Source organism: Paramisgurnus dabryanus, chromosome 2, assembly GCF_030506205.2.
Source record: "Paramisgurnus dabryanus chromosome 2, PD_genome_1.1, whole genome shotgun sequence".
NCBI classification, from domain to species: domain Eukaryota; kingdom Metazoa; phylum Chordata; class Actinopteri; order Cypriniformes; family Cobitidae; genus Paramisgurnus; species Paramisgurnus dabryanus.
The window spans coordinates 4,083,949-4,096,806 of record NC_133338.1 but is presented as its reverse complement, the minus strand read 5'-3'; the positions used below and the strand labels follow the sequence as shown (position 1 = coordinate 4,096,806).

Genomic DNA, 12,858 nt, shown 5'->3' with positions numbered 1-12,858 from the left:
TTTTAGTGTGTATGTGTGCCGGGGGTGTGTTCAGTATTTCCAGCAGGACTTGCAGCATATCCCTTGGTGCTCTCTGCAAGTTTGTCCACCACAACAGATGCAAGTGCTGACATGTTTGTTCTTTGCACCAATTGCATGTTCCCCTCTTCACTTCTGAGCTGCTGGTGTCTGTGGATTTGTGTCTGGAGAGACAGCTGCAGGAGACTGAATCTCTCTCACCAGTGCAGTAGCAAGTGGTGTGCGAGGGTGATGCTCTCTCCTCAATATTGCTGCAGAGATTTTCCCAGGTCTTCTAGGAAAGCCTTCTCCTAAACAGCTTTTCACCTCCCTCGTGCATGAGTTGCTGTCCCTCCAGACAAACTTGCAGAGAGCACCAAGTGATATGCTGCAAGTCCTGTTGGAATGACTAAACACTTATGTGTTCTAATAATGATGTTCATAAATCTAATGTCTAATGCAGAGAAGATTTTTACAGAATATCTTTTTTTCATGCACATACACACACATACGCACACACACACACACACAAACACGCACACACACACACACACACACACACACACACACACACACACACACACACACACACACACACACACACACACAAATATGCTTTTATTATGGAGTTATACTCCTTAAAACACAATGTACAAGCCAGAAATTAAGCTTTGTTTTTGCACAGGGCTACTAAAGGGTTAATAGTGCCACATGGTGATCAACAGTTAAAATGACTAATTTGACCTCTTAGCAAAAGGAAAAAACACCAACATTCAAAAATGCATGATAAAAAGGTGTCATAGCTCTGCAATCAAAAAATGTGGTTATAATGGAAGTCAATGGGGCAAAAACAGCCACTAACAATAAATGAGGGAGAAAAAAATGTAAACTGATGCTACACAAAAACTAAAAATGTTTCAAAGCCAATGTTTTTACCAATCTTTGGCATGCCCAAGACTGTGAAAAAGGTTTAAAAAAATCCAGTTTACAATCACATTTTATATTGAAAATCGGTCATTTTGTGTGTGTTTTTTCCCCAAATCAGTGACACCACTTATAAACTTGGCAATTAAAGAGTTAAAATCATTGAATTTTTGTGAAGATTTGGTAGTTTTGATCAGTACTGAGGTTGATTAACAGATTTATGTAAAAAAATTTGGAAAAAATATTCATCCGATACATTTTTATAGCCGTTGAATTTAGTGGATGTTTTCATCCACTAACAACACGAAAGGGTAGTAAATTTGAACAATGCACAAGGGTTAATTAGCAAATACTATTTGTAAAATGTCATTTTTTGTAGTAAACCTTTGCAAAACCATTTGCGTTATCCATTAACATTAGACTGTCAACAAAATAATTTGTTATACCTTTGATTCTTAAAAACAGTTGCTAAGCTTTTTCAGCAAACCATCACAACAGGTTTCTGTATAATATTCGCCGCGTCTCATTTTGTAGTATCTTTTTTAATAAATTAAAATTTGACAGTTATTCCTTGAGGTGTAAAATACAGTAATTATTGCCCTGATGTCATAATGATAGTATTACGAGATTAAAAAATTGATTAATTGATTGAGGACTTCTGGTTCAATGCTGACCTTCCGGTTAAAGCTAGCGTAGGTAATCCTGTTCAGATACATTTTTTATTATACTGGGTGAAATGGTCCTTCTATCCTGAGAGTAGTCAATACATTATGTGTTCAGAAAACGGAATGAAAACAATCAGACCTCTGTAGCAGCTGCAGGACAGTAAAAACTCAGACCAATCACTGCCATTCGGTGCATGTGTAAAGAACCAATCAGATGCCTTCATGTCTCGTGGCCCAGCCCCACTGCGCGCGCTGCCCTGCGTGCACTAATCACGTCATCGTCACCCTGAACACTACACCGAGTAAGCAGGAGTTTGCGGCACCGGCACAATGGAAGATAAAAAGCAGCCAAAACTACCACTGCCAGCTTTGCTGGTAACTGCTCGCCCTAATAAAAAACCTAGAAAAAGAAAATCTGAGGCAGAAAAGGCTGCAACTAAACAGGTACTGGATAAAGCCAGAGGACAAACTCGCGTAAACATCGGTGGAGCATTTGAACGGTGGAGACAACTGAGGGAGCTGAAGGGCCTGAAAAGCGATGCCGAGGTTGCGGTCTTTCTGCTGAACAGGTAATAATTTGTTTTGCTTCGGGGGGATTTGTTATTTCCATGATAAATGTTACGTTAGGCAACGTAGCTATTTTTGTAGCTAGTATTAGCCCAATGCTAACATTAGATTCTCTGTCGGTGTAAATCAGTTGAGTTACAGGTGAATGAGACATGAAGTCGTTTGGTTGATGCCTATAATGTGTTGAAATACTAGGTTTTCCTGTGACCTGCAGCTGACTCCGACTGTGGATGCGCGTTCATGTTTGTGGGGGCGTAGCTTTGGACGGAGTGCTAACGAGAGGGGGTGTAGCTTAGAAGAGGTGCCATTTTCTAATTTTGCTAGCTCTCAAACATTACCTATCCTAGCTTTAAACTCTGCTGCATGATCTTAGCTTGGAGTTTAGTCCAGTTTTTCATCTAAATTCTCCCCTTTTACTATGTTTCTTCTATCTATTTAATATAACTTATTAGTTTATCTCAGGAATACTTTACCTTGATGTTATCGTACAGTATTACTAAGCGAAACACCCAGCCTTAGCATATAGCCTGCTATCATCACCAAATAGTGCTGGCTAACTTTAACATTTGCTTACCATCTGCCCAAAATGCTGATCTAATGGCGGATTCATCCGATGTATGTATTTCAGACCTGAGCTCTCCAAAACGCGGAAAGCTGTGGAGAAAATGCTGTCCTGTATCGTAGATCCAGCATCCTGCGTAGCTTGGCTAACATCACTGGGTTGTCAAGGCGGCTGACTAACTGGGCGGCATAGTCATATTCCGCACCCACCACCACATGCTCCTGAAATTATATCTAACAGATTCTCCCCCCTCAGCAGCAGCACACCAGCTGAGATTTCTGACATTACATGCCTAATGCTAAGCATAAGTTTTCTACGATTGTTATTCACGTTGGCACTAATGACACCATCCACCAGTTGGAGATCACCAAAGATACTATTAAAGCAAAAATTGCAAAAACAATGTCAGATAATGTAATATGCTCTGGTCCTGTTCCTGCCTACTGGGGTGATGAGACGTATAGTAGATTAGTGTTACTTCATGGCTGGATGTCAAAGTGGTGCCCACAGCATAACATTGGGTTTATAGACAATTGGAAGCATTTCTGAAGGAGACCTGACCTGCTAAAGAGAGATGGCCTCAATCCGTCCCGGGAAGGAAGTGCTATACTCTCTAGAAATCTGACTAATAGTCTTGTGATAATGTCTGACTATCCAGGGCCCAGGTCAGGAAACTGACAGATCAGCTTACCCGTCCATCTGTTAACTGCCTTGACATGTCAAGATCATATTCCAGCACATAGAGTGACTACATAAGCCCAATTTACACTGGTTACCAGTTAAATATCGTATCATTTTTAAAATATTGCTACTCACCTATAAACCCTTAAATGGCCTAGCACCTTCATATCTTAGAGAAATACTATCAGAATACAATCCATCACGTGCACTGCGGTTGCAAAATTCTGCTCACTTAATTATCCCTAGAATTTCAAAAATATCTAAAGGTGGCAGATCCTTTATCCTACTTAGCCCCTAAGCTCTGGAATGATTTACCAAAAATGTTTAAGAATCAGACACAGTCAATCAATTTAAGTCTACCTATGTTGCAATAGTTATTAGTGATGCACCGATGTATCGGCCGCCGATATTTATCGGCCGATTTTTGATGAATTTGAAACCATCGGCAATAGCACGAGAAAGGCCGATACCGATTGTTTATTAATTAACTGCATAAAGAAATCCATTATATGTAAAAAATAAGTTAATGTCGTTAATAAAATAAATGCTGAATAGCAAAAACCACCTTTGAAGGTTGTCATGTTGTCTTATTATATTTGTTTTAGCTTAATTTGTGCCTCTCTTATTATGTTGGTCAGTTGAATGTTAATTAGATCCAATCCGTGTTCAGGTAAAAATAATTTGATGCAGAAATAAACTAGCTAATAGACCAACTGTATAGTATTGTATACAAGTGTTTAATATCGGTATCGGCATCGGTATCGGCCAGAAGTTGTCTGTTTAAATCGGTATCGGCCCAAAAAAATCCTATCGGTGCATCCCTAATAGTTATCCTGTCTGGAACCGAGCGGATATTAAACCACAATACTGTATGACACTTTTATTACATGAGAATTAGCTCATATTCCTTCTGAACTACCCCCCGCTACCCCCGTTTAGTCTACTTATCCGTGTGTGTGTGTGTGTGTGTGTGTGTGTGTGTGTGTGTGTGTGTGTGTGTGTGTGTGTGTGTGTGTGTGTGTATATATATATATATATATATATATATATATATATATATATATATATATATATATATATATATATATCAGCTATGTCTGGCTCTCTCTGAAGGTTTTTTCTCCAAGGGGTTTTTTCAACCCCTGGGTAGTCAGCTGACATTGGCTTAACTTGGCACCCTTTTCTATACATTAAATTATTACTACGCTCTAATTTCACAATTAACATTTGTGAAAAGCGCTATATAAAACTGAATTGAATTAAACCAGTCTAAAAATCAGTTCAGTTTCCCCAGTTGTAAATGCCATTGGCTGTTAAAGTATTTTCTTGCTTATAATAAACTGACATGATGATAATACATTAGCAGTCTTTCTGGATGCTCACAATTACATGTAGATGCTGTATACTGTAAAAAACAGACTAAAGTCTCAAAATCAAATTCTGAGATAATGAAAATCAAAGTCTGATTTTAGCCATTCTTTTTATTAGGATTTTAATCTTTGACATGACCTTATTCAGTCAATATGAAAAATTGACACAATTTTTTTGATAAGACAAGCACATTTATTTTGTTTGCAGCCAGCAATTATTAGTGTGTAGCCTACGGAAAGAATTACACTAATGTTAGCTGTGTTCATATTGTTATTACTGAGGGGTTAGTTGTAACACGGCGTTACTACTAACCCCGGTGGGTGAAAATATTTTCAAGCCTACCAAAAACGAACATAGTTAGCTAACAATCCTTTTGGGCCATAAAAAAACTCAGATTTTGGGGGGGGAGTCATTTCTTATTCACCCAAGGTCCCATGATAATACAAATTCTGTGTAAATAGTAGGTAACACTTTATTTTACGACCTGCAAAGTACCGCGTAATTAAACCGAATTTACAGCGTACCTATTTGTAACAACAGAGTACCTCTACAGTACGTACTTGTAGTTATAAGGGAACAATATTTTAAGTTTGGGGTAATAAGGGGGTAAGAATATATGGAAAATTATTCTCTAAGTATTTCATAACTACAGGGTACCTATTGTAATATTACGTGGTATGTATGACTTACGTCTATGGTTAATATGGTCTATGTGTAATATGTTTTTTTTTTCATATTTGCTACTTACCTGATGAAGTGTTTTGTATAGCCTACAGTTGATGTCTACAAGCCACGTCGGCAAATAAAATATAACACACAATAAAAATAATAGCAACTTGTACCTCTTTTATCTGTATATGTATACATGAGTTACCAGGTAACTCTTATATTTGCGGGCTGTAAATTAAAGTGGGGCTTATTCCCCACTTGTTCTGTGTATTTAACTGGTAACTCTCATATTTGCGGGCTGTAAACTAAAGTGGTGCTTTGTTCACCTCTTGTTATAAATGTTATAGGGTAAATACCATAAACATACAGAATATTGTTATTTTTATTTTAAAACAACTTATTTCAAAACATCTTTAAAACACTATAATTAAGCCAACACTTAATGTTTATTATCACATAACTTTTATTTAAAATAAAAAGTCATGACAATTTTTCATTGTTTTTGCGGCTTGGCTTCCTCTGTTGGTGTTCTTGTCCACTCGGATGATGAGTTGATGTCGTCTCACAAATGCTGTTCTGCATTACATATAAAAAACATAAATGAAAGCCTTCAGTAAATGTTTCTTCACTGTGCCTTGACAGAAACAGAGTTTTCTGAGCCAGTTACGTTAATAACTTTAGGCTAACTTATGTGCTAGCTAACCTGCTACCGTTAGCTGGCAACTTTCTTGAAAAAACATTGTTTGAAATGCGTGAGTCATGTATTAACAAAACCAGTAACCTTATCCAGCATGCGGATCCTGCTGACATCACTCGCAGCCGTACCCCACAGTGTAGAACGTTTTTAAAACCTCTTAAAGAAATTTCACCTCAGGATCGCGTTCCAGCAAACCTCCTGCAGACGGCCGCGCGCTCTACACCTGCGCAGTAGCCTACGCATGTAGTCGTCTTTTGCTTTAGCGGGAGCTGATATCTGCTGTTGTTTCATTCTGGTTTGCCATTGCATAAATTATATTTGGCTAAAATACTTGTGTTTACAGTAAATTGCAAAGCACCACTTCAAATATGTTCGCAAATGTAGGAGTTTCCTGGTAAATAGGGAATAAGTTGCTATTTTTATTGTACTTACCTTAAAAAAAGATAACCACATTAAATCAGCTGGACTTTTGTTATTAAAAGCAAGTATAGGCTACTAAAATAAAAGTGATGTGCTGTTATATTTATTTGCCGATGTGGCTCGTAGACATTGACTGTATACAACATGCAGTAGTCAATATGAAAAATTCACAATAAAAAAAAATAAAAAAATAAAACATAATTTCCCCATAGACTTGACTAAGTCATACATACCACGTAATATTACAATAGGTACCCTGTTGTTATAAAATACTTAGAGTATAAATAATTTATAATTCTTCATATTCTTACCCCCTTATTACCCTAAACTTAAAATATTATTCCCTTACACCTACAAGTATGTACTGGTGAGGTACCCTGTTGTTACAAATAGGTACGCTGTAAATTCGGTTTAATTACGCGGTACTTTGCGGGTCGTAAAATAAAGTGTTACCGAATAGTACTTTGGATGCAAACTGTAAATTCATTTGTTGTAATGAAGAGGTGAGATGATCAGAGGAGCTGAATTTCTACCTGCATTATTATGGCATGGGCAAAAGTAAGGAAAAAGTCTCTTAGTGAAAGTTTGACCAGCGAAAGAGTAGATATGAGACCTGGACTCTACATCATAAAAACAAACCAAACCCTCCTCATAATCCACAAACACCCCGACCTTCTGCGGTTTCACTTTCAGAGACAGAAAGATATCAGTATGAGCAAAGGCCAAATAATTCTTATTATTTCTCAGAGACACAATCCAGAATCCTTTCTGAGGAATTGCTTTGAGCGATCCCTTTCTTTTAATAGATTCACTGACCACTCCTAAATCCCAGTTCGTTTTGTCCTTTACCTGAACCTCAAAATAAAATCTCCCTGAGGAGTATCCCTCTTTTCCCAGAACACTTATTAATCTATCAAATCTCTGTGGATTATCTGGGAGTCCATGCCAAATGCTTCCATGTTTCACTTGTTTTCTATCTTCAGACAGGATAAGTTCTGGATTTGCTGTATCAGGATCCAGAGTCACATCCACTGAGAGAGAGATGAGAGAATATGAATGACAATATAAAGATGTTGATGTGTTTATAATAGTAGAGATGAGTTTGTGTATGTAAAGTATTATTGTTAGTGAATGTGAGAGAAGAGTGTAGATCACACATTGTACCTGCATACTGCTGCATCTTCTTTAGTTGAGTCTATAGAGAGCAACACACATACACATGTGATCATTTTATCATCTTCTAACAAATATCATGCTGTTTAAATGTGTATAACAGATTCATGGGCGTCGGAAGCAAAAACAAGACCCCTCATCCACCCTCATCTCCACACCCCACCCCTCGATTGTTTTTTACCAGAGTAGATGCCATTTAGATGTTCTGTTGCCTTTTAAGTAAACAATTCAAGCAGTGTATCTGCACTTTACTCATTCTAAGTGACCACCTGTAAAGACACATCTGAGGAGCTGAAACCATCATCAGTCAATGTCATTCTTTTCCTACACGGAAGTATAAAATAGTTTACTAAAAATTATAGCCTACCTAATCTGCAGCAAGTAGGCCTATATTGGTGATTTCATTTAGCATGTGCCAACGGGTTTTCTTCATTAATATTTTGCAAATAATTTGAGTGACAGACGTCATATTTCATTTTATTTGTGACATTTTTTCTCTACTCTGCTGTAAGGACGTTTACATTTTTAAGGCAAACTGATCAAATTTTTGTATACCCTACATTTTATATTTTTTATACCCTGTCTCTTAGTTAGAGAAATATAAATATAAGAATCTGGAAACAAGATCTAAATTTAACGGGATTCGTTTGGTCAAGAAAAAAATATTCTTAGTAGATATCAGGGGAACGGGGGAGCAGTAATCAGATATTTTAGCGGGACTCAGGAATGAGTGGGTGCCAAATGGGTGTGGAATTGTAACAGTCCTGTCTTTCTCTAAAGTCATGTCATTGTCTGCCATGTTTGTAGTCTTTTGTAGTTCTTTTACTCCATTGGTCTTTGTCTAATTATCTTCCCAGGTGTGTCTTGTTTCTTTGTTACCCATGTATATATTCCCCTTCAAAGGTGTACATATTGTGTCCTTTGTTGAGAATTGTTTCATTGTGATGTTGTTCTTGTTATGGTTTGGTGTCCCTTGGTTTTCTGTCCCTTGGTTTCTGTTCTGTGTCTGTACCTGGTTTGGATTATTTTGTTATATTAAACCTTACCTGCATTTGGATCCGCTACCTGCTATCTTATCATTACAGAATACTCGACCACAATGAATCCAACAGTAGGGTGGTCACCAGCGATGCACCTTCTCATGCTCTGCCAGGGCTCTCGCTCCCTTGAGGATCACACCCAGGACTTTTTGGACTTTGTGCCACATTCCCACTTTCCAGATAAATCACTTATAGTCGTCTACCAATGCAGTTTGTCTGAACCCCTTGAATCACAACTGTCAAATTATCATTCTCAAGGGAGTATAGAGAACTTTGTAGAACTGGCCCTGGTGTTGAGTGAGACCCCCTTGTAAGGTGGAGGAGGACACATCGCCTAAACATTTTGGGGGGCAGTAGGCAACTGGTTCCATGTGCCGGGGAGCCAGGCTGGACACGGACGACTGTGTGCCTATGGTGGCTAGCCTGAGACTCATGCCTGAATCAGTTTCCCAAATGGCTGCCATGCCTGAACCAGTCCCTAAGATGTCCCCCACACCCAAGCCACTCCACAACATGGCCGCAACACTCGAGCCATTCCACAAGATGGCTGCCACACTCAAGCCACTCCACAAGATGGTCACCTCACCAGCATCTCCGGTTAATGCCAGGACAAATGAGTTGGTATCTAATTTGGCAGACACCTGTATGATGTCTTTACGGGCGGCTGGTGTCCCAAGTCAGGTTGTTTCTAGTTCTGTATTCCCTGTGGCATCTGAGGTATGTCCCTGTCCATTACACTTCCTGTGGTGGCAACGGCACTGTGGTGTGGTCTCCATTTTGTTCTTCAGTTTCCTCAGAGGATGAACCTGAGCTTCCTGTCATGGTTGAAAGGTCTGAAACTGAGTTCTCTAGTCTCTTTGTCCCATCCAAGATGACAACTCCTGAGTTCCCCAGTCTTTCTGCCTTGCCCAAGATGGCTGATCTCAAACTCTCTGAACTCTCTGCCTTGACAAAGATGGCCTATACCAAGCTCTATGAACTCTCTAAATGGTCTGTGAGGCCTTCTGTATATCCTGTCTCTCTGTCTCTCTCTCCCATCCTGTTTTCAGGTCCAGGGCACCACCATGGGTTCCAGTTCTGTCTTGGTCTCTGGTTGCGCCTGTGGCTCCGCCCTGGTCTTCTGGTCTTTGTATATATTGCCCTGGTGTTTCAGTTGTCCTTTGTCGAGTATTGTTTCACTGTGATGTTGTTCCTGTTATAGTGTTCTTTTTCTTGGTTTTCTATTCTGTGTCTGTACCCGGATTGGATTACATTGTTATATTAGATTACATTTTATTATATGTAATCTTACCTGATTCGTTGCCTGCTATCTCATTATTACAGGAATAGAACCTTGCGGGAGAGGGACAAAAAACTGTCCCACGCAAACAACCTCTAGTGTAGCAGGCAAAAGTAGTGAAAACACCAAATGGAATTTATATTATACAGACTCTAAATGAGCCAAGTGGAATGGATTTAAAGAGGCAGCAATGTGGGAGTCAAGGTTGTAGCTGAAACACGAAACTGAGTTTAATTTATAAGGGCATTCCGTTAGTGGAAAGGATTTGACTAAACAGACATATGCACTAAGTAAGTGGGTAGAATATCATGCGTCTTAAAAATTGGGTAGGTCTTGTCCCACCCACATATAATGGTTCCGACACCCATGAACATATGAATAAAGCATGTATTAATGAACTTGTACCTCTGTCTCTTTAGTCTCCTCCACTAGAGGGACAGTGTTGTGATTCTTGTGATCTCCATCAGTACAAAACACACAAACACATGTCTGATCATCTCTACAGAAGAGCTCCAGAGGTCTCTCATGTTTCACACATATATAGTCCTTTATATTCTCCACAGGATCCAGCAGTTTGTGTTTCTTTAAGTTCAGGACTCTCTGGTGAGGCTCCAGATGAGTTTCACAGTAAGATGTCTGACACATCAGGCAGGACTTCAGGGCTTTCAGTTTTCTTTCATCACAGACGTCACAGAGGACTTCAGATCTTCTCAGACTGAACTTTTCCTTAAAGATCAGCGTGATCTCTCTAAGTGTAGTGTTTATCTTGAGTTCTGGTCTTTTACTAAATGTTTCTTTACAGTATGGACAGCTGTAGATCTGACTGTTGTCCCAGTATGTACCCAGGCAGTTGTTGCAAAAGTTGTGTCCACATGAAGTGCTGACTGGATCATTGAACAAATCCAGACACACACAACACTGAAGCTTTTCAGACAGATCTGAAAAACGCAGAGAAATCATCAACATTTATCACTAACATTTTATTTATTTGTTTATTTGTGTTGTTGCCTTACATGGAGGTGGACTCATATTCTTTATTCTGGTCTGTCTTGGTGATGTTGGTGAAGATTCTGCCATTGTTGGTCTTCTCTTTAAAGCTTTTGAGAAAACAATCACAACACATCTGACATCCACTTTATCAACAACATCAGCATTGCAGATCAATTACTTTTTCGTTTTTTCCTTTCTTTAAAACAAAGTCTTATTAACTCATGGCCATGGTATTAAGCTGAGACAGAACTTCTTATCTTTCGCCCTGCAGTGCTGCACAGTGTCACCTTTCAAAAAGACTCAAACAGAATACAACACAGAACAAAACTGAAAATGTTTTTGGCTGTTAAATGCATTTAATGTTTAGAGAAACTATGGAGAAAGGTACTTGCTAAATGAATGAATGCAAGTGTCTTGAATATTCATTACAGAATATATATATATATATATATATATATATATATATATATATATATATATATATATATATATATATATATATATATATATATATATATATATATATATATATATATATATGTTTTTTTTTTCTTCAAACAGGTTTGGTCTCTAGGAATTGTTGAAACTTTGTAACTTTGTAACAGCCTCAGCTTTATTGATGAACCACTTTATTGTTTCCTTTCTCTGAATAAAAACATCTGCTAAATGCCAAAACATTCATCAAAACATTAAACAGATTATGTAGAATTATTTTATCTAATCAAAGCAAATATAGCAAAAACGCAATCAGTTTAAACTGTTTAAATTTTTAAAGCATTAAAACATTTTAAAATAAACATATATTACTTATTATTTTCTGCAAAAAAAATGAGTGCATGTAAAGTATGCCTTCTTATTTTAATGTGATTTTCATCTGCTGTTTTTCATTCTATGTACAGTTCACCTGTTGTACTTCCTGATTCTTTAACTCTTAAAGTCGTTAGACTCAATGACAACACTGAACTTTGCGTTACAATAAAAAAAATTATAAAACATCAACATCAACATTTCAGTTAAGCATTAAGCAGACTTTGTCTAATGTGTTCTAGTTATAAACCCTCCTTGAAGCAGAAGACTAACATAAGAAAGTTGTTCAGAGAAATTTCTCATATATTTCCATCATGTTACCTGTGAATAAGAATCAGATGTGTTCATATACAGCTTCGAAAGTCTCAAATATTTTTTTTCTTGAAGAGATAAAAAGTTTAAAGGCTTCCAGATTGTTGATCACGAGTTTGGTGTTGCTTTCACTGAAAAGCTGTCACTCCGGTTTCTTCCCACAGGCCAAAACATACAGGTTAGGTAAATAGGAGATGTCAAATTGCCCCTCCCACAATGTGTGTATGTATCAGTTGTGTGAATAAACAATTGTGGTGTGTTCAAAACCCTACAACACTTCTAGTTTTTCCAGTCAAAAATGATACCAAAGATTGCTTACAAATCAAATATTGTATTAATTATTTTGTTTACTTGTTTTATTTCACTTAGGACTGGTTTAGCATTAGTTTTTTTAATTTCTGAGCTTTTTATTTAGAAAAGAGCATTATTAGAATGTCCTTTTGGCAATATTAAATAAAATATAACAAATATTTACACTACTTTGTTCCCTTTTGAGGTAACTCAATGGTGCGTCATTGTAGTTAATGTTATCAATGATAGAATAAAACTTCTTCATTTCTTTCCTCAAGAAGAGTTCAGTCACTCTGTTGTACAACAATAAGTGTTTTTCTATCACTGTGGAGGCTAATCCTGAAAGTCGAGACTGTCCAGTAGTGTTTCTGGCATAAAAGTAGACCCCGAAGCCATTTGTTTTGAGAATAATG

The 12,858-nt window shown here is 37.7% G+C and overlaps 1 protein-coding gene across 2 annotated transcripts; it reads right to left on the bottom strand.

Moving 5' to 3' along the window:
• Positions 1 to 5,719: 5,719 nt before the first annotated feature.
• Positions 5,720 to 12,302, bottom strand: LOC135731390 (zinc-binding protein A33-like). 2 transcript variants are annotated; one of them, XR_012335935.1, is made up of 6 exons: positions 12,164 to 12,302; positions 11,059 to 11,142; positions 10,451 to 10,983; positions 7,718 to 7,748; positions 6,218 to 7,584; positions 5,720 to 6,012 (listed from the first exon to the last, which is right to left on the bottom strand). XR_012335935.1 is itself a non-coding variant. In XM_065249357.2 (5 exons), the coding sequence occupies exons 2-5, from the start codon at positions 11,120 to 11,122 to the stop codon at positions 7,037 to 7,039; spliced, it is 1,176 nt and encodes a 391-aa protein (XP_065105429.2). In that variant the 5' UTR covers positions 11,123 to 11,142; positions 12,164 to 12,302; the 3' UTR covers positions 5,720 to 7,036. The 2 variants fall into 2 exon arrangements, 1 of the variants encoding a protein (XP_065105429.2); XM_065249357.2 differs by having other exon boundaries at positions 5,720 to 7,584.
• Positions 12,303 to 12,858: the final 556 nt, after the last annotated feature.